The sequence below is a fragment of the Mesoplodon densirostris genome, chromosome X, assembly GCF_025265405.1.
Source record: "Mesoplodon densirostris isolate mMesDen1 chromosome X, mMesDen1 primary haplotype, whole genome shotgun sequence".
NCBI classification, from domain to species: Eukaryota; Metazoa; Chordata; class Mammalia; order Artiodactyla; family Ziphiidae; genus Mesoplodon; species Mesoplodon densirostris.
In genome coordinates this window covers 127024036-127049993 of record NC_082681.1, presented here as the reverse complement: position 1 = coordinate 127049993, position 25958 = coordinate 127024036, and the positions used below count along the sequence as shown (strand labels likewise).

General features: G+C 41.2%; 1 protein-coding gene across 4 annotated transcripts in view; it reads left to right on the top strand.

The window, feature by feature from the left end:
* The window catches only part of OFD1 (OFD1 centriole and centriolar satellite protein), a 64656-nt gene that overhangs the window by 17432 nt on the left and 21266 nt on the right, over positions 1 to 25958 (top strand). For all 4 annotated transcript variants that reach the window (XM_060086953.1, XM_060086954.1, XM_060086952.1 and 1 more), the window contains exons 8-15: positions 152 to 325; positions 2787 to 2893; positions 4531 to 4650; positions 6302 to 6375; positions 7900 to 7991; positions 9027 to 9216; positions 19741 to 19871; positions 20409 to 20520. In XM_060086953.1, coding sequence (XP_059942936.1) covers positions 152 to 325; positions 2787 to 2893; positions 4531 to 4650; positions 6302 to 6375; positions 7900 to 7991; positions 9027 to 9216; positions 19741 to 19871; positions 20409 to 20520 — 1000 coding nt within the window. The remainder of the gene's footprint in view (positions 1 to 151; positions 326 to 2786; positions 2894 to 4530; positions 4651 to 6301; positions 6376 to 7899; positions 7992 to 9026; positions 9217 to 19740; positions 19872 to 20408; positions 20521 to 25958) is intronic.

The following is a 25958-nucleotide window of genomic DNA, read 5'->3' as shown; positions in this document are numbered from 1 at the left end:
GTGAATGAGATGAAACATAAACACGAATTAAAACAATATATTTAGACAGTATTTAGACAGCATTAACGTTAAACCTAACAGTGAAGAGAGAATGTTACTGTTTCTTTAGTATAGTTATTGGCATTTACAATTATTTGTCATCAATTGGCAGTTGAAATATTTTAAAGATACTGAAATAGCGAAAATTAAAACGGAAGAGAAAAGAAAGTGTGAGAAGGAATTAGCTGAGTTGCGGAATGAATTTGAGAGAGCTTGTCAAGCAAAATCTGAAGCCCTGATTTCTCGGGAAAAGATGACCCTTAAGAGAATTCAAGAGCACCAGGAGGTAATATTCTAAAATCATTTACCGGGTGGCTATTTCCGGGCCGTTTCCCAAGTAGGGACTGGGGTCAAGAACGCAAGTAGAAGCATTGGGCTTAGAAAGGATGTGCAGGCACCCTTCCTTTGAGATGGCTGGAGGGAAAGGACCGGGGACGGGACCATCCATGCTGGGAGTGGGAGAAACTCGCACCGAAGAGGCAGCAGATTTGAGGCTTCGGTAGCAGCTTGGGGGAGAGGATCAGAGGTGTGGAATGGCTGCTTGCAGTAAAGGAAGAGCAGCCCAGGGAAGCAGACGGGGCTGCCTGAGCTATGTTGAGACCCCAGCCGAGGTGGGCAGCCTGGAACGGCAGTAGACCAAATCCAGTGCTTACAGGCGATGGCTCTGGCGCAGCTCTCGGGACGACGTGTAGTGTCGGTGAGGGCGGAAGGATAGAGGTGCTCGGGGAGAGGAGCTTGAGAGCACTGAATTTCTTTGGCTTTGGAAAGGCAGCCCATTTCGTGGAAGACATTGGGGTTGGGTGGGGTGAGGAAGGCAGCCCAAGAGGAGGCTAATATAGGGCAGCAGGGAGGGTGACGGGGCCGTCTGGAAGACACCGAGAAGCAGGTCTGAGGATTCCTATGGGTGGAAGAAGAACTCTGTCCTCCGCCAAGAGGACAGACTTGCAGGTGGAAGTTTCAGGTCAAGACTGGAAACAGCGCAGCATGCTGCCATGGGGGCAGAGGTGAGGTCCCCGGAGTGGAGGCGTCCAGGGCTGCCGGGGTCATCCATGTGGCCGTTTGATCTTGTCCCCCAGGAAGGTGGCTGGACGGGAGGTGGAGAGGTTGCCAAGTGGCGGGAGGGCGTGTCGGGAGGGATTGGATTCATCGCTTTGGGAAAAACAGGTTCCTTTGCCAAGGGCATGTCTTAGACCAGGCTGGATCTGAGGCCTTGTTTCCTATGGACAGCGGGAGCATCTATCAGGAAGTTCTGTTAAAAGTAGAAGGCTTCCTCCCAGCGTCCACCCTTGCTTAGAGCTTCTCAATAAGACCCAGTTATTTAATGGTAATTGTACGCCCTCTACAAGTTTTATATAGCAGTTCTGGGAATTGGGCTCGCTTAGCTATAAAATAAATGTTGGAGGCACAGGTGTTTGAGAAGCTTGGATTATGTTTATACTAACAGCGTCATCTTCAAGATAGGTGATTGACTAAGTCAGAAAGAAAGACAAATAGCATATGATATCACTCATATGAGGAATCTAAAATATGACACACATGAACCTATCTATGAAACAGAAACAAAATCAGGGACGTAGAGAATAGATTGGTGGTCCCCGAGGGGGAGGGGGGAGGGGGGATGGATTGGGAGTTTGGGATTAGCAGAAGCAACCTGTTACATACAGAATGGATAAACAACAGGGTCCTGCTCTAGAGCCCAGGGAACTATATTCATTATTCCTGTGATAAACCATAATGGAAAAGAATATGAAAAAGAATATGTATTTGTATGACTGAGTAACTTTGCTGTACAGCAGAAATTACAGCATTGTAAATGGACTATACATCAATAAAATTAAAAGATAGATGACTGACTAGATCAGATCAACCAGTTAACAGACTCGAACCCTCGTTTAGTCACCTGATTCTCTGAAGGCACTAGAGAGGGTCGCTATCCTTGTGAAGAACACCGTGCCTTTCTTCCACCACCCGGAATGCCCCTCCCCTTCTCTGCATGATAAAACCATCCAGTCCTTCAAAATCCAGCCAGAATGTCATGTCCTCGTGATGCCTTTCCTGACCCCCACTGATGGAGTCCTTTGGGCTTGGTTCGTGCTCTCGAGGCTTGATGTACTTTGGTTGTGAAATCATCACACCGTAGTGTGACTGTTGGTTTGTCTCTCTCTCCCTGACTAAACTGTGAGTCTTTTAAAGGTGGGGACTGACCTATATCTGTCCATCGTTGTGTATCCAGCTCCCAGTGTGCCCTTGGACATGTGACAGGTGTTCAGGAAACCCTTGCTCAGGGAACACATACATGGAAGTGTGGCCATTCATTCGGGACATCAGGCGAGCTTGCTGACTGAGCCAGAATGACCTCTGAATTGAAACTTTCAGACAGTGATGGAACTATGGGGATTCTTTTAAGTTTTATTGCTGAATGCACATTTTGTTTCATTTTTTCTTGCTGAAGAACTTAGGGAAATTTTCTAAGTGTCTGAGAGATGTTAATTAAGTAATAAAATAACAAGACAAGGGATGTTAGGAATATAGGGTAACGTGGCTTAACAGTCCTTGGGGGAGGAGGGAGTAAATTTTTGTGGAAAAAAAGGCAAAACATATACCTCACATTGGAACCTCTTGAAAGTGAAATTGTTCCCTCTAAGTGTCTGTACTTTGCTTTCTGGAATTTAGGAAGCAGGGTATTAGTTCAAATCTCTTTTGTTTTCTTTAGCTTGCTTGCTAAAAATTAATACTTTCCTCTACAGAATGAAACAAAAGAAATGTATACTCAAAGGCAGCTTCTCCTAAAAGATATAGATTTGCTGAGAGACAGAGAAGCTGAGCTGAAGCAAAGAATTGAAGCTTTTGAGTTGTAAGTAATGTGTATTCATTTGGGACATTCAGAATGAATGAGATGCAAAAAAGAACTACTAAAAATGTCTACATAGTCTAATATTAGCTGCAAAATAGAGTTCTTGGTTGTAAAGGTGATAGCACCTAACTTTCAAAAGGCACAAGTTAAGAGAAACAGGGACGAGGGTTTCACTTTTGAAATATTAGACACTGGGATGAAAGCAGAAGGAGACACCATCGTCAGGTTTCAGTGAGACCAGACAGATGATTTGCAGAAGCGAATAACGCTTTAACAGATCGTACGTTTCACATTTATGTTCAACCATTCAGATCTCAGTTTCATGTACGTGTAGTAACTGAATTCCGGAGAGTCAGACCTGCCACACTCACCTGCTCTGCTGGCGAAAAAGGGAAACACGGTGGCTCTGAGTTGGCTTGTACTGGGTGAAAGTATTTCTTGTGATATGTGTGTGTTGCTTTTTCCAAGCGCTCACCAACGTTTCATTCTTCACTTCTTACCTGGGATTCATAGCAAGCTCAGCAGTTTTATAGTTTATGGAATAAACCTTCTTTCCCATTTGGTATGTGCCATTAATTGGCACTCACAGATCCAGGAACCTTCTTTCATTAAAGGATTTGTCTTCATCTTCATTGATGTTGTTTTCTCATTTATATAGGCTCAGTTTGTTTGATTTTTTCTCTCTGCCAACCTTACTCTCTTTCTGGCAATACCAAAGAGGTAAATTGATCATAAGAGAGAGAAGGAACACAATTTAGGTAGAGATAGTTCATGATTATGTAATCAGTTATTTACCTCCTCTTCCCCTCCTCCCTCCTCGCTTCTAAGCATAATATGTAAATTAAATAAACATACTAGTTTACCGCTCCTTTGTGTACAGATTAACCAGCAGAGGGAGCTAACACACAGAGCTTTTATCCTTTGCTTGGAATAGTCTGGGTTCCCTAGCACTTCTCATTATGGCTTGATCTAAGTCCCTATGAACCCAGTTCCCCGGCTCTGGAATTGATCTTGTGCTTGATTTAAGGTCTCACCAGGAAGACCATTCCTTTCTTCGGTGTTGGGACTTTCTGATTGATCCATCCATCTTTTGGTCTCTTTTCAGTATTTACTTTTCCGTATTGAATTAGTAAACTATGAAATGCCAGAACGAATCTTCTGTCTTTAATAGCTATGGGCTAGTCAATTAAATCTTACAGTTAGAAACACTATTATAGAAGAACCAAGCTTAAGGGCACTAGCTGAAGTTTGGTTTGTAGCTTTGTAACAAAAAACATCATTCTTTCACCCCTGAATTGATTATGGCTACTTTCCACTTATGACCTTTTTTTTTTTTTTTTTTTTTAAAGTGCGAACCATCTCCTGTGAGAAACCACTTTGGTTTTGGCACTTTCCCACTCCCGCCAGCCAGATGCCACTGTAGAGCTCCATTTGCTAGTTCAGATCCATCGTCACTAGGTCAGCTCATAAAGAGGTGGGAGACTTCTGGCTCTTCGCATTTACTCGCCTCAGCTGTGACAGGCACATAACAGTTTGAGTCTGTGGAGCTAAAAACACATGGTATCTTTTCCCCCTAAATTCTTTACTTCAAGTATTATAGTTTTCTAATTTGCCTTATCTGTTTTTGCTAATTTCAGGGCCCAGAGGCTACAAGAAGAAAAAAACAAAAGCATGACTGACGGGCTTAGGAGGTGGGAGCTGAATATAAAGCGTATTGAGGAGGCCTATGACCAAAAGCTCAAGAACGAACTTCTAAAGTAATTGTTTGGTGTCTTTAAAAAAATAGTATCATGTTTGAATTAAGTTGATGGAAACACAGCAACACTAATGAAGTAGATAAGACTGATATTTTATGGCAAAATCCAGTATTTAAAAAAAATACGTGTTTTCATTGACAGTCAAGCCTTTCCCATGAGTATTTGAGTTAAGATGGTTTTAAAAAGATACAGTACAGAGAATAGCATCCTCTTTTCACTCTTGTCTCTCCTCTAGTATTTATTGAGGGCCTGTGATTTGCTTGAATTTCTTAGGGCACCTTGTAACTTGCTGAAAAGCTATAAAATGGGAATTATAGTCACTTTTATCTTTTCCTCTACCCCACTCATACTGCCATTAAGATGGGGATGTCTAATGATTTATGAATTATTCTGCTTATTGGTTAAAGTATTTGTCGATCTGTATTCCTTCAAGATTCTGCAAAGCCAGAATCAAAAGAAAGAAACTAGAATTAACTATATAAAGCAAAAAATGATATAGGAAAAGGAAAATATAGACAACTCTGATACTATGGCTTTGCTCTAGTCTGAGTTTTGCTGTGAATAGTATCTTAGTGCAGAGCCATTAAGCCCATATATGGTAACTTTTCTCTCCAGTGCTCAGTGTAATGTCTGGCACAAAGTAAGTGTTCAGTTAATTGTCTATTGAGTCAGTGAATTCATAGCAGAGAGATGACTCAACTCAGCAGCTCTGGGTATTTCTTAATCATCGGCCTCTCTACTGCTTTGTCCATAATTTGGCATTGATAGTCCATTATGTAGTACCTTCAAAGGTTTTTTGAGGTTATTCTTCAAAATAATTCTAATAAAAAATATAGCACTTTTCCGTGTGTCAAGTTTGACATGATATAGATTTTATCCTCATATTTTATGTCCCCCCCTCTAATACAGCAGTAAGCTCTGAAGAATCTATAGTTGTTAAACTTCTAGGAATAAATGAATAGAAGTGTGTATGTTAGCTTGACACAGCCATGGAATAGGGAACTGTTACGTATTGATGTCTTTGTCTGGCCGTGGGTGTCCTCAGTATGACTTTGGCAATTGTTGGGTTTCGGAGGATATTTACCAAAGGAGTGCTGCTTTCCCTTCTCTCATCTCTGAACCAGAAAGTCAGCTGGTAATAGCTGGTGGAGATAGTAAAATTCCATGAAAACGTGCCTTTCGGTATCACCAATCCATATATAATTCTGTTGGCAGTGGCTGTCAGTACTGTGCTCAGTTCCTGAGGGGGAAAGTTCTTATTCTGCTTGGGGGTGGGGAGGCAGGATAGGTGGATTTGGAAGCGACTGACTTGTTATCCTTTGGGATTTGGAGTCTGTTGTGTACAGTGTAAAAGTAACTAAATTTACTTTCTTGCGTCAGCGGACACCAACTGAGAAACAGTGCCCTCTGTAACCTCAATAACACGACCCTTCATTTTGTACTTGAGTTTACAGGATTGCAGCAGGATTTTACTGGACCTTTTATAGCCAGGATTCAGATCCCTGGCCTTAGTACTGCGTGATCGTGAAGTTCATGCATTGTCCCGTTCAGTGCCCTTCGGTGCCCTGGTGCCATAGATAAGCTCAGGCACTGATAACAGTCTGTTTAGGAAGGTGACCAGGAACTCATTTTCCATCCTTCTGATTCTCAGGTATCAACTTGAACTGAAGGAGGACTGCATCGCTAGAACTAATAGATTGATTGAAGATAAGAGGAAGAATAAAGGTGACCCTTGGGGGGAAAAAAAGCTGTACTTCTCAGTTTCGATGCAGGTTATCAGCTTCCTAAGTTGGGTCTGTTCTGTAATCCAAAAAATATGTACCTTCCACTTCATTGTTACTATAAACTGACACATTTTTTGTCGTTTTAATTTTACAAAATGAAAAAAGTAATCACCGTCTTTCACTATATTTTTGCAAACCTTCATGTTTAACCTTTTGTATATTCTCAAAGATCAGTAATTTATCGGTAGAATTTTATTCAACTTCATTTCAGTATATTTTGATGAATAGATCTGTGATGGCAGGAAGGCGGCAGCAACTTATTGCCATCGGTCAATGTTACTCTAAGCCACGAGAGATTCCATTTTTTACTTAGGGGAAATTTTAACTTCTCTGTCCTCTGTGACCTGGTTTCTTATTTCTCCTACTTCTAATATATATTTATGCTTCATGATATTTAAACTTGACATATAACCTCCTAAACTCTTATATGTATTACCCCAAGACTAGGAAAGTTGGGTAATTTTTCAGTCTTTCAGACATTTTACATTTCAGGATATTTCTAGGAACCAACCTGTGACAAGGACTTTTGGTGAGCATTTCAAATGGATTCTTGGGATTGAACCAGGGCTGGGTGCTTCATACCCATCAGAAGGTCACCCAGTGTGTATGGCTGCTCCTTTGCAACTATCTTGCTGAGACTAATACCTCTTGAAGAATTAGTACCGTCCTGTAGTCAGCATGTGATTTTTCTTTTTCTTTTTTTTTTTTTTTTTTTTTTTGCGGAACGCGGGCCTCTCACTGTTGTGGCCTCTCCCATTGCGGAGCGCAGGCTCAGCGGCCGTGGCTCACGGGCCCAACCGCTCCGCGGCATGTGGGATCTTCCTGGATCGGGGCATGAACCCGTGTCCCCTGCATCGGCAGGCGGACTCTCAACCGCTGTGCCACCAGGGAAGCCCAGCATGTGATTTTTTTGATGATATATCTATAGAGACTTGTGTTAGATGAAGTGAAAATGACAAAACAATAACTACAAATAACTACAGTCTTACAGAGCAGTCTTTGTCTTTAAGGAAGTTCAGAGTAGTTGGCACAAGGGTCCCGCACTCTGTGCAGATGGTGTAACTGTGGTGACTTGTGTAGCAGGAAGTTCACCACACATATGACCATTACAACCAACTTCCCATCACCTATTGAGTAATGGGGCTTACTTACTCGCTCGCTGATTTTTTCTTTTTTTTTGACCCAAATATCTGCTATTTTACGCACACGTGTGTGTGTGTGTGTGTGTGTTTTACCGTGCCACGCAGCTTGCAGGATCTTAGTTCCCCAACCAAGGATGAAACCCGCACCCTCGGCAGTAAAAATGTGGAATCCTGACCTCTGGGCTGCCAGGGGATTCCCTCTGCTATTTTAGGTGATGAAATAATGGTCATTAGATCTGACATACTGGCTATAAATGATTAAATGATTTTTGTATTCACTGGGAAAACTTGATGATGTTTAGTTGGTTGGCTCTGTCTTTCAGAAAAAGCTATACATTTCCAAGAGAAATTTGCGACTCTTAAGTTTAAAAAGGAAGAACTCGATCGTTCTGTAAATCGTGTGAAAGAACTTGAGGTAATTGTTAAGCCTGTTGGTTTTTTGAAATAGTTGTTAGACAACACAGGAAATTTTAGCTTCAGTCATACATAATTTATCTCAAGTTATCCTCTTGGTATGTTTGGACTGTTTATTATATGACTCAGAGGGTGACAGCTGAACTTAATTCAGTAGTTCCTTATTTCAATCTTAGTCTCCTAGAGAAGCATAGAAAGAGCATGTTGTTTGGGGCCCAGAGTCGTCCTTGAATCCTTTGTGTCTCCCTCACTGCTTGTGTGCCTCTGGGCAAGATCTGTGACCTCAGATCCTTTCTCCGAAAACCCTGGGATATTGCCCACATCCCATGGTTGTTGAGGGACTTCAATGAGCTGGTTTACTGTGCCTGGCCCATAGCAGGTGGCTGGTGTATACTATTATCTACTCAGCCTCTTCTCCCTTTGCCTCAGCAGCAGGTAAAAATTCTTATCACTACATCAGGCTCTCACAGATTAAAGCAAAATGAGAGGCATTTTTCACATGATACTGTTACTTTTTTTCTGTCCATTTGTGTGCTTGCTATCCAAAGGACAGGACTGGAACTTTAGGAACTTAAAATATGTTCTGTATATAAAATTTGTTTTTGCAACTGTGATGACTTGTTTGAGAACTTTATAGGCTCCTGTCTCCAAACATGAGATATATTAGACTAAGAAAAGGAAAGCACCTCACAGCATGTTATTGGTATCTATCTTACCTTTTCATATTAAAAAATAGACATATTACTAACTCTGTGATGGCTTTTGGGTCCTTAGTTGCATCTGGAAAATTGGGTGATAATCCGAAGGACTTGCTTTGTAGGACAGGGTTCTGCATAAATCGAGTTGGATGAACTTGCCCCATCCTCAGCTCCAGGGCAGAAGTTGTAGTTAGGGTTGTCTTGTTGCAGAGAACCACACTTCAGTCAAGTGACCATAATTAAATTATGCTGCCCAGCTGAGAGCAGCCCACCAGCATTTACCTATGCAGTCCTGTAAAGTCACTGTTCAAGTACAAGTTATCCTTTTCCAATTCCAGCTTCAGTTGGAGTCTGTCAAAGCTCAGTGTTTGGCATTAACAAAGCAAAACCATGTGCTGAGCAAGAAGGTTAAAGAGATGAGCAACTATTCACTACTGAAAGAAGGGAAACTGGAGCTTGAGGCGCAAAATAAACTACTTAAACAACAACTGGAAGACATGAAAAGTGAAAACTTGAATCTCCTAAACCGTAAGTCTTTTTTTTTTTTTTTCTGATTTGCCTGTTTTTGTATTTCATGTTAGGTTCATATTGGGAAACTCCTCTAAGGGAGGCTTCAATTGGGAAGATTTTATAAAGTTAAGATTCTCAGATTGAAATTCCTTTCTTTTTGCTTGCTATTCCATAATTCGTAGTGTAAGAAGAAACATTTTTTAAATTTAATTTTTATTTTATATTAGAATATAGTTGATTTACAATGTTGTGTTAGTTTCAGGTATACAGCAAAGGGATTCAGTTATACGTATACACATAGCCATTCTTTTTCAGATTTTTTTTCCCATATAGGTTATCACAGATCATTGAGTAGAGTTCCCTATGCTATACAGTGTGTCCTTGTTGATTATCTATTTTACATATGGTAATGTGCGTATGTTAATCCCGAACTCCTAATTTTATCCCTCCCCCCACCTTTCCCCTTTCATAAGTTTGTTGTCAAACTCTGTGAGTCTGTTTCTGTTTTGTAAATAAGTTCATTTGTATCGTTTTTCTTAGATTCCACATATGATTGACATCATAAGATATTTGTCTTTTTCTGTCTGACTTATTTCACTTAGTTATGATATTCCCTAGTTGCATCCATGTTGTTGCAAATGGCATTATTTTGTTCTTTTTTATGGCTGAGTAATATTCCATTGTATATATGTAACACATCTTCTTTATCCATTCCTCTGTTGATGAACATTTCAGTTGCCTCCATGTCCTGGCTATTGTAAATAGTGCTGCAATGAACACTGAGGTACATATATCTTTTCAAATTATGGTTTTCTCTGGATATATGCCCAGGAGTGTGGTTGCTGGATCATATGGTAGTTCTATTTTTAGTTTCTTAAGGAACCTCCACACTGTTCTCCATAGTGGTTGAACCAATTTACATTCCCACCAACAGTGTAGGAGGGTTCCCTTTTCTCCACACACTCTCTAGCATTTATTGTTTATAGACAGTTTTTTTTAAGGAATTTTTTCTTTTTTTTAACTTATTATTTATTGTATTTTTGGCTGAATTGGGTCTTTCTTGCTGCACGTGGGCTTTCTCTAGTTGCAGAGAGCGGGGGCTACTCTTCATTGTGGTGCACAGGCTTCTCATTGCGGTGGCTTCTCTTGTTGCAGATCATGGCCTCTAGGTGTGCGGGCTTCAGTAGTTGTGGCTCGCGGGTTCTAGAGCACAGGCTCGGTAGTTGTGGCGCATGGGCTTAGTTGCTCCGCAGCATGTGGGATCTTCCCGGACCAGGGCTCGAACCCGTGTCCCCTGCATTGGCAGGTGGATTCTTAACCACTGCACCACCAGGGAAGCCCTGTATATAGACATTTTGATGATGGCCATTCTGACTGGTGTGAGGTGATACCTCATTGTAGTTTTGATTTGCATTTCTCTAAAAACTAGCAAAGTTGAGCATCTTTTCATGTGCCTGTTGGCCATCTGTATGTCTTTGGAGAAGTGTGTATTTAAATATTTTTCCCATTTTTTGATTGGGTTGTTTGAGCTGCACGAGCTATTTGTATATTTTGGAGATTAATCCCTTGTTGGTTGCTTCATTCGCAAACGTTTTCTCCCATTCTGTGGGTTGTCTTTTCATTTTGTTTATGGTTTGCTTTGCTGTGCAAAAGGTTTTAAGTTTAATTAGGTCCCATTTGTTTTTTTTAATTTTTTAGATTTTCATTACTGTAGGAGGTGGATCCAAAAAAGATACTACGGCAATTTATGTCAGTGTTCTGCCTATGTTTTTCTCTAAGAGTTTTATAATTGGCCTTACATTTAGGTCTTTAATCCATTTTGAGTTTATTTTTGTGTATGGTGTTAGAGAATGTTTTAATCTCATTCGTTTACATGTAACTGTCCACTTTTCCCAGCACCCCTTGGTGAAGAGACTGTCTTTTCTCCATTGTATATTCTTGCTCCTTTGTTGTAGATTAATTGACCATAGGGTCGTGGGTTTATTTCTGGGCTTTCCTGTTCATTGAACTATATTTCTGTTTTTGTGCCAGTACCATACTGTTTTGATTATTGTAGCTTTGTAGTATAGTGTGAAGTCAGGGAGTCTGACTGCTCCAGTTCTGTTTTTCATTTTCTTTCTTTTTTAAAAAAATTTTTTAATTTAATTAATTTATTTATTTGGATGTGTTGGGTTTTCGTTGCAGTGAGCGATCTTTCTCTAATTGTGGCGAGTGGGGGCTACTCTTTGTTGTGGTGCATGGGCTTCTCATTGCGGTGGCTTCTCTTGTTGCAGAGCACAGACTCTAGGCGCGCAGGCTTCGGTAGTTGTGGCTCGTGGGCTCTAGAGTGGAGGCTCAGTAGTTGTGGCACATGGGCTTAGTTGCTCCGCGGCATGTGGGATTTTCCTGGAGCAGGGCTTGAACCTGTGTCCCATGCATTGACAGGTGGATTCTTAACCACTGCACCACCAGGGAAGTCCCTTCAGTTGCGTTTTTCTTTCTCAGGTTTGCTTTGGCTATTCAGGGTTTTTTTTGTTTCTGTACAAATTAAAAATTTTTTTCTTCTAGTTCTGTGAAAAATGCCATTGGTAATTTGATAGGGATTGCATTGAATCTGTAGATTTCCTTGGGTAGTATAGTCATTTTGACAATATTGATTCTTCCAATCCAGAAACATGGTATATCTTTCCATCTGTTTGTGTCATCTTCAGTTTCTTTTATCAGCATCTTATAGTTTTCAGAGTACAGGTCCTTTGCCTCCTTAGGTAGGTTTATTCCTAGGTATTTTATTCTTTTTGATGTAATGGTAAATGGGATTGTTTCCTTAATTTCTCTTTCTGATCTTTCATTGTTAGTGTATAGGGATGCAAGAGATTTCTGTGTGTTAATTTTGTATCCTGCACCTTTACTGAATTCATGGATGAGCTCTAGTAAGTTTTCTGGTAGCATATTAAGGATTTTCTACGTATAGTATCATGTCATCTGCAATCAGTGACAGTTTTACTTTTTTTCCAGTTTGGATTCCTTTTATATCTTTCTCTTCTCTGATAGTTTTGAAAGTCCTATCCACAGCAATGTTGTGTCAAAGTGGTGAGAGTGCACATCCTTGCCTTTTTCCTGATCTAAGAGGTAATGCTTTCAGCTTTTCACTGTTCAGTATGATGTTAGCTGTGGGTCTGTCATAGATGGCCTTTATTATGTTGCGGTAGGTTCCCTCTATACCCACTTTCTGTAGAGTTTTTATCATAAATGGGTGTTGAATTTTGTTAAAAGCTTTTTCTACATCTCTTGAGATGATCATATAGTGTTTGTTTGTCACTGATCGATTTGTGGATATTGAAAAATCCTTGCAACCTGGGATAAATCCCATTTGATCATGGTGTATGGTCCATTTAATGTATTGTTGGATTGATTCAGTTTGCTAGTATTTTGTTGAGGATTTTTGCGTCTATGCTCATGAGTGATATTGGCCTGTACTTTTCTTGTGGTATCATCTTTGTCTGGTTTTGGTATGAGGGTGATGATGGCCTCATGGAATGAGTTTGCGAGTGTTCCTTCTTCTGCAGTTTTTTGGAATAGTTTCAGAATGATAGGTGTTAACTCTTCTCTAAATGTTTCATAGAATTTGCCTGTGAAGCCATCTAGTCCTGGATTTTGTTTGTTGATAGTTTTTTTGTGAGTGTGTGTCTTATTTTTTATTGAAGTAGAGTTGAATTACAATGTTGCATTAATTACTGCTGTACAGCAAAGTGACTCAGTTATAGATATATATACGTTCTTTTTAGTATTCCTTTCCATTATGGTTTATCACAGGATATTGAATATAGTTCCCTGTGCTGTACAGTAGGATCTTGTTGTCCATCCATTCTATATATACCAGTTTGCATCTGCTAATCCCAAACTCCCACTCCTACCCTCTCCCCCCCCACCCCCTTGGCAACCACCAGTCTATTCTCTATGTCCCTGATTTTGTTTCTCTTTCATAGATAGCTGTCATATTTTATTTTATTTTTTACTTCTTTCAAGTCACTTAACCTTTTATTTTACTTTTTTAAAGTTAATTTTTATTGGAGTATAGTTGCTTTACATGTCATGTTTTAGATTGCACATAGAAGTGATATCATATGGTATTTGTTTTTCTCTTTCCGACTTACTTCACTTAGTATGATAATCTCTAGTTGCATCTGTGTTGTTGCAAATGGCATTATGTCATTCTTTTTCATGGCTGAGTAATATTCCATTGTATATGTGTACCACATCATCTTTTATCCATTCATCTCTTGATGGCTATTTAGGTTGTTTCCATGTCTTGGCTATCGTGAATAGTGCTGCTTTGAACATAAGGGTGCATGTATCTTTTTTAATTAGAGTTTTCTCCAGATATATGCCCAGGAGTGGGATTGCTGGATCATATGGTAATTCTATTTTTAGTTTTCTGAGAAACCTCCATACTGTCTTCCACAGTGGCTGCATCGACTTACATTCCCACCAACAGTGTAGGAGGGTTCCCTTTTCTCCACATCCTCTCCAGCAATTTGTCATTTGTAGACTTTTTAATAATGGCCATTCTGACTGCTGTGCGATAGTACCTCATTGTAGTTTTGATTTGCCTTTCTCTAATAGTTAGCCGTATTGAGCATCTTTTCATGTGCCTATTGGCCCCCTGTATTTATTTTTTGAAGAAATATCTACTTCAGTCTTCTGCCAATTTTTTGATTCCGTTGTTTGTTCTTTTGTTGTCGAGCTGTGTGAGCTGTTTGTATATTTTGGAAATTAAGCCCTTAACACTCGCATCATATGCAAATATTTTCTCCCATTCTGTAGGTTGTCTTTTTGTTTCATTTACAGTTTCCTTTGCTGTGCAGAAGCTTGTAAGTTTGATTAGGTCCCATTTGTTTACTTGTGCTTTTATTTCTATTGCCTTGGGAGACTGACCTAAGAAAACGTTGGTATGATTTATGTCAGAATGTTTTGCCCCTGTTGTCTTCTAGACATTTTATGGTGTCATAGCCTATGTTTAAGTCTTTAAGCCATTTTGAGTTTATTTTTGTGTATGGTAAGAGGTCGTGTTGTAACTTCATTGATTTACATGCAGCTGTCCAACTTGCCCAACACCAGTTGCTGAAGAGTCTGTCTTTTTTCCGTTGTATATTCTTGCCTCCTCTGTCGAAGATCAATTGACCATAGGTGTGTGGGTTTATTTTTGGGCTCTCTGTTCTGTTCCATTGATCCATATGTCTGTTTTTGTGCCAATGCCATGCTGTTTTGATTACTGTAGCTTTGTAGTATTGTCTGAAGTTTGGGATGGTTATGTTCTTGGAAGTCTTTTAATCACAGTTTTAATTTCAATACTTGTGATTGGTCTGTTCTTATTTTCTATTTCTTCCTGGTTCAGTCTTGGAAGATTTCACCTTTCTAAGAATTTGTCCATTTCTTCTAGGTTGTCCATTTTATTGGTAGATAGTTGCTTGTAGTAGTCTCTTATGATCCTTTGTATTTCTGTGGTGTCAGTTGTAACTTCTTTTTTGTTTCTAATTTTATTGATTTGAGCCCTCCCTTTTTTTCTTGATGAGTCTGGCTAAAAGTTTATCAATCTTCTTTATCTTTTCAAAGAACCGTCCTTTAGTTTCATTGATCTTTTCTGTTGTTTCCTTCATCTCTCTTTCATTTATTTCTGCTCTGATCTTTATGATTTCTTTCCTTCTACTAACTTTGGGTTTTGTTTGTTCTTCTTTCTCTAGTGGCTTTAGGTGTAACCTTAGGTTGTTTGAGATTTTTCTTGTTTCTTGAGGTAAGATTGTATTGCTATAAACTTCCCTCTTAGAACTCCTTTTGTTGCATCTCGTAGGTTTTGGATTGTCGTGTTTTCGTTTTCATTTGTCTCTAGGTATTTTTTAATTTCCTCTTTGATTTCTTCAGTGATCCATTGGTTGTTTAGTAACATATTGTTTAGCCTCCATGTGTTTGTGTTTTTTCATTGTTTTGTTGTAGTCGATTTTTAATCTCATAGCGTTGTGGTAGGAGAAGATGCTTGATACGATTTCACTTCTCTTAAATTTACCGAGGCTTGCTTTGTGACGAAGCATGTGGTCTATCCTGGAGAATGTTCCATGTGCACTTGAGAAAAACGTGTACTCTGCTGCTTTCAGATGGAACGTTCTATAAATATCAATTAAATCCATCTGGTCTAATGTGTCCCATAAGGCCTGTGTTTCCTTATTGATCTTCTGCCTGTATGATCCATCCATTGATGAAAGTGAGGTGTTAAAGTCCCCCACTATCATTGTGTTACTGTCAATTTCTCCTTTTATGGCTGTGAGCATTTGCCTTCTATATTGCTCCTATGTTGGGTGCATAAGTACTTAAAATTGTTATATCTTCTTCTTGGATTGATCCCTTGATCATTATGTACTGTCCCTTTTTGTCTCTTGTAATAGTCTTTATTTTAAAGTCTATATTGTCTGATATGATTATTGCTACTCCAGCTTTCTTTTGATTTCCATCTGCATGGAATACATTTTACCATCCCCTCACTTTCAGTCTGTATGTGTCCCTAGATCTGAAGTGGGTTTCTTGTAGACAGCATATATATGGGTCTTGTGTTTGTATCCATTCAGCCAGTCTATCTTTTGGTTGGAGCATTTAATCCATTTACATTTAAGGTAATTACTGATATGTACTTACTGACATTTTGTTAATTGTTTTGGCTTTATTTTTGAAGGTCTTTTTTCTTCCCTTCCTCTTTTGTTCTCTTGTGACTTGATGTCTGTCTGTCTTTAGTGTTGTGTTTGGATTGCTTTTTCTTTTTTGTGCGTGTATCTATTGTACATTTTTGGTTTGTGGTTCCCATGAGGTTTTGATATAGCAGTCTGTATATGTACAAGATTGCTTTAAGTTGCTGGTCTCTTAATTTCCAGTGCATTTCCAGTATCCTGCATTCATACTCTCCTCTTCCCATGATTGCTGGTTTTGATATCATATTGTGTGTGGGTGATTTCCTACCTTTGTTTTATGTTTGCCTTTACCAATGAGCTTTCCCATTCATAATTTTCTTGATTCTAGTTGTGGCCTTTTCTGCCTAGAGAAGTTCCTTTAGTATTTGTTGTAAAGCTGGTTTGGTGATGCTGAATTCTCTTAGCTTTTGCTTGTCTGTAAAGCTTTTGATTTCTCCACTGAATCTGAATGAGAGCCTTGCTGGGTAGAGTATTCTTGGTTGTAGGTTTTTCTCTTTCATCACTTTAAATATATCTTGCCATTCCCTTCTGGTCTGCAGAGTTCCTGCTGAAAAATCAGCTGATAACCTATGGGGATTCCCTTGTATGTTATTTGTTGCTTTTCTCTGTTGCTTTTAATATTTTCTCTTTGTCTTAATTTTTTGGTCAGTTTGATTAATATGTGTCTCGGTGTGTTCCTCCTTGGGTTTATCCTGTATGGCACTCTCTGTGCCTCCTGGACTTGAGTGAGTGTTTCCTTTCCCATGTTAGGGAAGTTTTTGGCTGTTAGCTCTTCAAATATTTTCTCAGCCCCTTTCTCTCTCTCTTCTCCTTCTGGGACCCCTTTAATGCCAATGTTGTGGATTTAATGTTGTCCTAGAAGTCTCTTAGACTGGCCTCATTTCTTTTCATTCTTCTGTCTTTATTCTGTTCCTCAGCAGTGATTTCCACCAATTTGTTTTCCAGCTCACTTATTCGTTCTTCTGCCTCATTTATTCTGCTATTGATTCCTTCTAGTATATTTTTCATTTCAGTTATTGTATTGTTCATCTCTGTTCATTAAAGCTTCTAACTCTTTATTAAATATTTCTTGTATCCTCTTGGTGTGTGTCTCCATTGTTTTTCCTCTTGGTCTTGGATCATCTTTACTATCATTACTCTGAATTCTTTTTCAGGTAGGTTGCCTATCTCCGCTTCACTTAGTTGTTCTTCTGGGGTTTTATCTTGTTCCTTAGTCTGGAAGATCTCTCTCCACTGTCTGGTATTGTCTCACTTGCTGTGTTTTTGTGGTCTCCATTCCTCAGGCTGTAGGATTGTAATTCTTCTTGGTTCCGGTGTGTGTCCCCTGGTGGGTGAGGTTGGTCCAGAGGCTTGTGCAGGCTTTCTGGTGGGAGGAACTGGTGCCTGCACACTGGTGGGTGGAGCTGTGTCATGTCCCCCTGGTGGACAGGGCCATGTCAAGGGGTGTGTTTATAGGTGGCTTTTGGCTCAGGACAACTTTAGACAGCCTGTCTCCTGATGGGTGGGGCTGTGTTCCCACCCTGTTCATTGTTTGGCCTGAGGTGTCCCAGGACTGGGCCTGCAGGCTGTTGGGTGGGGCTGATCATTGGTGCCAAAATGGAGACCTCCCCCCCCCCCCCCCCCCCGCCGCTGCCACCCCCACCGGGAGAGCTCACACCCAAGAGTTTTCCTTTGGGCCCCACGGTGAGCCACAGCCGACCCCCCACTCTCCCAGAGACCCTACAGTACCCGCAGGTAGGTCTGGCCCGGGCTCTTATGGAGTCACTGCTTTGCCCTGGGTCCCAGTGCACATGAAACCTTGTGTGTGGCCTCCAAGAGGGCCGTCTGTTTCCCTCAGTCCTGAGGAGCTCCTGCACTCAAGCCCCACTGGCCTTCAAAGCCAAATGCTCTAGGGGCTCCTCCTCCTGATGCCAGGCCCCCAGGCTGGGGAGCCTGACGTGGGGCTCCAGACTCTCACTCATGTGGGAGAACCTCTGTGATAGAATTATTTTCCAGTTTGTGGATCGCCCACCTGGAAGGTAGGGATTTGATTATAATGCAAAAGTGCCCTTCCTACTGTCCCACTGTGGCTTCTTCTTTGTCTGTGGATGTAGAATATCTTTTTTGGAAGGTTCAAGTCTTTTTTGTCCATGGTTGTTTAGCAGTTAGTTGTGATTTTGGTGTTTTCACGAGGGGAGGTGAGCTGAAGTCCTTTTACTCCACCATCTTGTCTCTCCCGCCAGTCCTGAAGAAACATTTTTAAACTGTCCAAATTTGCCCCTCCAGATGGTACCGGGCTTCCCTTGCCCTCTGACTGCTGGTCAGGTGTGCCGAGTGCACGCAAGCACTGGGAGGGAGGGAGGAGAGAGGTCAAGGTTGTTTGCCCTCCTGCCGCCTCCATGTACAGCATCCCTGGGCTGGCCCTGTGCCTTTCAGCCATGCAAGATCCGAGTGCTTGTGGGATGGCCTGTCTAGCATTCTGCAGCAGCTCGCTCTCTCCAGTTCTGGGAGTTCCTGCCTCCCCGGCCCTCTAGGCCCAAGGGCTACAAACAGCATGGCACCGCTAGTAGCGTAGGGAACTATGCCATCCTTTGTGGCTACGGACCCAGCCTAAGTCAGTCTTTTTTTTTTTTTTTTTTTTTTTTGCGGTATGCGGGCCTCTCACTGTTGTGGCCTCCCCCGTTGCGGAGCACAGGCTCCGGACGCGCAGGCTCCGGACGCGCAGGCTCAGCGGCCATGGCTCACGGGCCCAGCCGCTCCGCGGCATATGGGATCCTCCCAGACCGGGGCACGAACCCGTATCCCCTGCATCGGCAGGCGGACTCTCAACCACTTGCGCCACCAGGGAGGCCCCTAAGTCAGTCTTTATTGAAGGGTTCTCCGATGACCTGAATTGGGCGTGCCGTCTGTTTGCTGCCTGGACCCTGAGAGCTGCTGACAGATGTACAGATCGAATTGGACCTCAGGGCAGTCATTGACAGGTTTTGCTAGAGCACTCCTTATCTGCCTCTGTAGGGAGAAGAGGCGGGCTTTCAAGTTAATGTGAGGATTTGAAAGAACTGTATTACATGGAGAAGGACATGAGAAGAGTAAAATTTGCATTTATGTGCATTAAATTATTTTGTTTTGAAATTTGTGAGTCAGGATTGCTTGTAGTCCATTTGATAGAATTAATACAATATTGTATGCATACAAAAAAGAAGAACAATTTGAAACTTGTTTGGCTGCTTTTAAAAGTCAAGCGGCAGAAGTCAGAAAGAGAAAGACAAATATAATATTGCTTATGTGAAATCTAGAAAAATGGTAAGATGGGACCTTGTTTTCAAAGCAGAAACAGAGACACAGATGTAGAAAACAAACTTACGGTTACCAAGGGGGAAAGGGGGTGTGGGATGAATTGGGAGATTGGGATTGACATATATATACTACTATGTATAAAATAGGTAACTAATGAGAACTGACTGTATAGCACAGGGAACTCAGTGCTCTGTGGTGACCTAAATGGGAAGGAAATCTAAAAGAGTGGGTATATGTATAACTGACTCACTTTGCTGTACAGCAGAAACTAACACAACATTGTAAAGCAGCTGTATCCCAATTTTTTAAAAAAAGGTAAACAAGGACCTACTGTATACCACAGGAAAGAATACTCAATATCTTGTGATAACCTATAATGGAAAAGAATCTGAAAAAGAATATATATTATGTATATGTATAACTTAGTCACTTTGCTGTACACTTGGAACTAGCACAACATTGTAAATTAACTAAACTTCAATTAAAAAAAAAAAAGTCAAGCGAAATGAGAACACTTCAGGTTGCTAACGACCAGGCTCTTCTACCTTCTTAGGCGTAGCTGAGCCATCTCCTAAACTGCTGATTTTTCAGAAAGAATTAAAGAAAGCAGAAAATGCTATCATCTTGGAGCATAAGGAGTTTGAAACCCAGAAACAAGCTCTGCAAAAACAGCTGCAAAGTGAAGTGAGTATTTCTCCTTGAGCACCCAGGGGTCTGGCCAGTCCACTGCATAGACGTGTGAACTTGGCACACGCCACGCTGGTGTAAGTGGGATTTATTTTAACATCAAGTATCCCCAAAGGTGCTAAAGGGTGTCCTTTCTCATCTGAGAGAACTGTCCAGTGGTCATGTGACTTTATATTCATAATAGTTACAAAATCCAGAGGCAAGCAAACTCACTTAAACACAAAATTTTCCAAGTCCTGATGGTGCTCACAGTGGAAGTGTCTCGATTCTCACCCTGTGACTTGGAAATACTGCTGCCCTCTCTCTGGTGTCTTCCCATGCCCTGGAGTAGCTGCTCGGACGTGCGTGTAAGAAGAAATGGAAACTTGCGTTATCAGTCGTCATTTTAAAGGGACCCTGTGGGTTACGGGTATAAAGCTGCTCAGAATTGGCAAAACAAAAAAAGAGAATAAGCCCAATGAGAGAATTGTTCCCTTTGAAGTGAGCTGTGATTTGTTTGATGTTGATTTCTTTTTCTTCTCTAATTCTCTGCAGATTGAGCACTCCGCCCAGCTGAAGGCCCAGATATTAGAATACGATGCTTCTGTCAAGAGGTTAACTATGCAGGTTACCGATTTAAAATTGCAACTGAAACAAACTCAGATAGGTTAGAGACATTTTTAACTTCTGTGTGTGTGTGTGTGTGTGTGTGTGTAAAACTTCCGACATTTGTGGAAATGTAATAATTGTTACTCATTGAATTGTTAGTAATTCTCATAGTAGGGGTAAAGCCATAGAGCCATGGGCCATCTTAGAAGTCAAACTCCCTGTCCGTTTCATGGATACCAGCCAGGTCGTCAGCTGAAGTGACTTGCTTTCACAGATGCCCCATGCTTGGGGAAGCCTCATACCCCAGATAGGAAAGGTGTGGTAGTGATGCAGAGGCCCCCAAATTCATCCTGGACCTAGGCTTTCCTGTTTTATTTGCTACCCTGCTAATAAGAGCGGTCTGCTCTTCAGTGGTTTTATATACTCCGTGGCCAGGTGTATATACCTGTGGGAGAAGCAGAGTGCCCTGGCAAAAAAGAGCACTGCTGCTGGAATCAGAAAATGGGTTTTGTACCCCAATTTTGAAGTTAGTTGTTTGGCCTTGGACATGTTGCTTTTAACTTCCTTGGGCCTCAGTTGCCCCCTTTGTGATGAGGATAATAATACCTTCTGTGCCATGGAGGACGAAGGGGAAAGGTGACTGGCTCCAGTACAGTGCCTGGGGCATGTGAAACACTGGGGAGATGGCCACTGCTGCCATCTTATTACTACGTCTTCCTGTGGCTGCGTGACATCTGCCCCTCGTCCTTCATAACAAGTGTTCCGAGGCTTACACACTTCCTTCAGCTGCTTTCAAGCTCAGGGGAAGTTCCTGAGTGTTCGTGATTTTGAGCCTTCCTCAGTTCCTTCTTCCCACTCAGGCCCTTGGCCCCTTCTCTCCATGCCACTTTTATTGTGGTCTCTTTACTCATCTCCACTCGTTCCCGTTCCTCATTTTCTCTCCACAATTCTGCCTTTGCCAAACTGCCCACAGCTGAAACCTGTACCAAGCTCCTATCATTAGAAATAGTTTAATGAGGTTGGAAGGTTCTGGAACATGGGCATCACAAGCATCTGTCCCGTGGCATCATCAAGGTGGCCTTGCAGGAGAGGAGTGATCACATTTGCTGGCTTTGCATTAGGCCAGCGCAGTGGCTCAATGCCTCGCTAACTGGGGGATTCAGCCACAGTCCCCCATCCGTGACGTGGGAGCCGTGAGAGTTCTGGGCCCACAGTGGTGGCCTGATCGCATGTCCTCCTTATCTGAGACTCAGGCCATATGCAGTGGATTTTGCCGCAGCCCTGGGAGTTCAGGGGCAGCATCCTATAGTGCGCCGCGTTCATTATTCTGAAGTCAAATGTGTGAACATTCATGCTGGGTGAAATAATTAAAGATTATAAATGGGTTTGTATCAGCTCAGGTCAGGTTTTTCAACCACATGAGTTCAAGTCTGGTTAGGCTTTGTCCCCTAATACATTGTAAATACCTTTTCAGTTCTCAAAGCTTTTAGATTTCAAGGTCATGCATAATGGATTGTGAAATAATAACCTGCGTTACGAATGAAGGCATGTGAAGCAGTAGCTGGTACACATGAGCTCTCAAGTAAATGTTAAGAATTACTGTATGACCGTACTTTCACAAACCTTTATTTTTTTTTTTATTTATTATTTATTTTTTGCGGTACGCGGGCCTCTCACTGTTGTGGCCTCTCCTGTTGTGGAGCACAGGCTCCAGACGCCCAGGCTCAGCGGCCATGGCTCACGGGCCCAGCAGCTCCACGGCATGTGGGATCTTCCCGGACCGGGGCACGAACCCGTGTCCCCTGCATTGGCAGGCGGACTCGCAACCACTGCGCCACCAGGGAAGCCCCAAACCTTTATTTTTTAATTTTTATTTATTGAAGTATAGTTGATTAACAGTGTTAATTTCTGCTGTACAGCAGAGTGATTCAGTTACACGTATATATATATTCTTTTTGATATTATTTTCCGTTATGGTTTATCATAGGATACTGAATATAGTCCCTGTGCTATACAGTAGGACCTTGTTGTTTGTTGTTTATCCATTCTACGTATAATAGCTTACATCTGCTAACCCCAACCTCCCATTCCATCCGTCCCCCAAACCCCTCCCTCTTGGCAACCGCAAGTCTGTTCTCTTTGTCCATGAGTCTGTTTCTGTTTCGTAAATATGACACAATTGAACACATCTTAGATTCCACATGTGGTATCACATGGCATTTGTTTTCTCTTTCTAACTTACTTCACTTGGTATGATATTCTCTAGTTGCATCCATGTTGCTGCAAGTGGTGTTATTTTGTTCTTTTTTTTTTTTTTTTTTTTTACAGCTGAGTGATATTCCATTGTGTGTGTATATATATATATGTATATATATATACCACATCTTCTTTATCCATCCATCTGTTGATGGACATTTAGGTTTCCATGTCTTAGTTCTCATAAATAGTGCTGCTATGAACATATGGGTGCATATATCTTTTGGGGTTAGAGTTTTGTCTGTATACGTGCCCAGGAGTGGGATTGCTGGATCATATGGTAATTCTATTTTTACTTTACTGAGGAACCTCCATACTGTAATGGCTGTACCAACCTACATTCCCACCAACAATGTAGGAGGGCTCCCTTTTCTCCACACCCTCTCCAGCATTTGTTATTTGTAGACTTTTTAATGATGGCTATTCTGACTGGTGTGTGGTGGTACCTCATTGTAGTTTTTTTGTTTTTTTGCAGTACGCGGGCCTCTCATGGTTGTGGCCTCTCCCGTTGCGGAGCACAGGCTCCGGACCCGCAGGCCCAACGGCCATGGCTCACGGGCCCAGCCGCTCCATGACATGTGGGATCTTCCCGGACTGGGGCACGAACCCGCGTCCCCTGCATTGGCAGGCAGATTCTTAACCACTGCGCCACCAGGGAAGCCCCTCTCATTGTAGTTTTCATTTGAATTTCTCTAATGATTAGTGATGTTGAGTGTCTTTTCATGTGCCTGTTGGCCATTTGTATTTCTTCTTTGGAGAAATGTCTACATAGGTCTTCCGCCAATTTTTCGATTGGGTTGTTTGTTTTTTTGTTGTTGAACTGTATGAGCTCTGTGTATATTTTAGAAATCAAGCTGTTGTTGGTCGCATCGTTATCAAATATTTTCTCCCATTCTGTGGGTTGGCTTTTGTTTTATGGTTTCCTTTGGTGTACAGAAGCTTGTAAGTTTGATTAGGTCCCGTTTGTTTATTTTTGCTTTTATTTCTGTTGCCTTGGGAGACTGACCTAAGAAAACATTGGTACGATTTATGTCAGACAATGTTTTGCCTGTGTTCTCTTCTAGACATTTTATGGTGTCATGTCTTATGTTTAAGTCTTTAGGCCATTTTGAGTTTATTTTTGTGTATGGTGAGAGGGTGTGTTCTGACTTCATTGATTTATATGTAGCTGTCCAACCTTCCCAACACTACTTGCTGAAGAGTCTGTCCTTTTTCCGTTGTATAAGTATAGTCTTGCCTCTTTTGTCGAAGATTAATTGACCATAGGTGTGTGAGTTTATTTCTGGGCTCTTTATTCTATTCCATTGATCCATATGTCTGTTTTTGTCCCAATACCATGCCATTTTGATTACTGTAGCTTTGTAGTATTGTCTGAAGTTTGGGAGGGTAATGCCTCCTGCTTTGTGTTTTTGCCTTAGGATTGCTTTGGCAATTCTGAGTCTTTTATGGTTCTATGTAAATTTTAGGATTATTTGTTCTAGTTCTGTGAAAAATGTCATGGGTCATTTGATAGGGATCGCATTAAATCTGTAGATTGCTTTGGGTAGTATGGCCATTTTAACAACATTCTTCCAATCCAAGAGCATGGGATATCTTTCCATTTCTTTGAGTCATCTTCAGTTTCCTTTATTAATGTTTTATAGTTCTCAGAGCATAAGTCTTTCACCTTCTTGGTCAGGTTCATTTCTAAGTATTCTATTTTTTGAGGTGTGATTTTGAAAGGTATTGTTTTTGTACATTCCCTTCTGATATTTCATTGTTAGTGTAAAGAAATGCAACAGGTTTCTGTATGTTAACCTTGTATCCTGCTACCTTGCTGAATTCGTTTATCAGTTCTCATAGTTTTTGTGTGACGTCTTTAGGGTTTTCTGTATATAGTATCATGTTACCTGCATATAGTGACAATTTTTACCTCTTCCCTTTCAATTTGGATACCTTTTATTTCTTTGTCTTGTCTGATTGCTGTGGCTAGAACTTTCAGTCCTATGTTGAATAGAAGGGGTGAGAGTGGGCATCCTTGAGTTGTTCCAGATTTTAGCAGGAAGGCTTTCAGCTTTTCACTGTTGAGTATTACATTGGCTGTGGGTTTGTCATAGATAGCTTTTATTATATTGAGACATGCTCCCTCTATACCCACTTTGGTGAGAGGTTTTTTTTGTTTGTTTGTTTGTTTATTTTTTGTGGTATGTGGACCTCTCACTGCTGTGGCCTCTCCCGTTGCGGAGCACAGGCTCCGGAAGCGCAGGCCCAGCGGCCATGGCCCATGGGCCCAGCCGCTTCACGGCATGCGGGATCCTCCCGGACCGGGGCACGAACCCACATCCCCCGCATCGGCAGGCAGACCCCCAACCACTGCGCCACCAGGGAAGCCCTTGGTTAGAGTTTTTATCATGAATGGATGTTGAATTTTGTCAGATGCTTTTTCTGCATCTATTGAGATGACCATGTGGTTTTTGTCTTTTGTTGATGTGGTATATCATATTGATTGATTTGCGTATGTTGAACTGTCCTTGTGGAGTTGGGATGAATCCCACTTGGTCGTGGTGTATGATCTTTTTTATGTGTTGTTGGATTTGGTTTGCTAATAGTTTGTTGAGGATTTTTGCATCTATATTCATCAGAGATATTGGCCTGAAGTTTTCTTTTTTGGCGGTGTCTTTATCTGGTTTTGGTATCAGGGTGATGGTGGCTTCATAGAATGTCTTTGGGAGTGTTCCCTCCTCCTCAGATTTTTGGAAGAGTCTGAGAAGGATCAGTACAAGTTCTTTGTATGTTTGGTAGAATTTGCGTGTGAAGCCATCTGGTCCTGGACTTTTATTTGTAGGGAGTGTGTTGACTACAGATTCTGTTTCACTTCTAGTATCCGTCTGTTGAAATTATTTATTTCTTCTTGATTCCATTTTGGAGGGCTATATGTTTCTAGAAAGTTGTCCAGTTCTTCTAGGTTGTCAAATTTGTTAGCATATAATTGTTCATAGTATTCCCTTAGGGTTTTTTGTATTTCTGTAGTATTGGTTGTTATATCTCCTTTTTCCTTTCTTTATTTTGTTTCTTTGGGTTCTCTGTCTTCTTAGTGAGCCTGGCCAGAGGTTTGTCAATCTTGTTTACCCTTTCATAGAACCAGTTCTTGGTTTTATTGGCTTTTTCTATTTTTTTAATCTCTATTTTATTTATTTTCTCTCTCATCTTTATTATTCCTTCTGGTGACTTCAGGTTTTGTTTGTTCTTCTTTTTCTAACT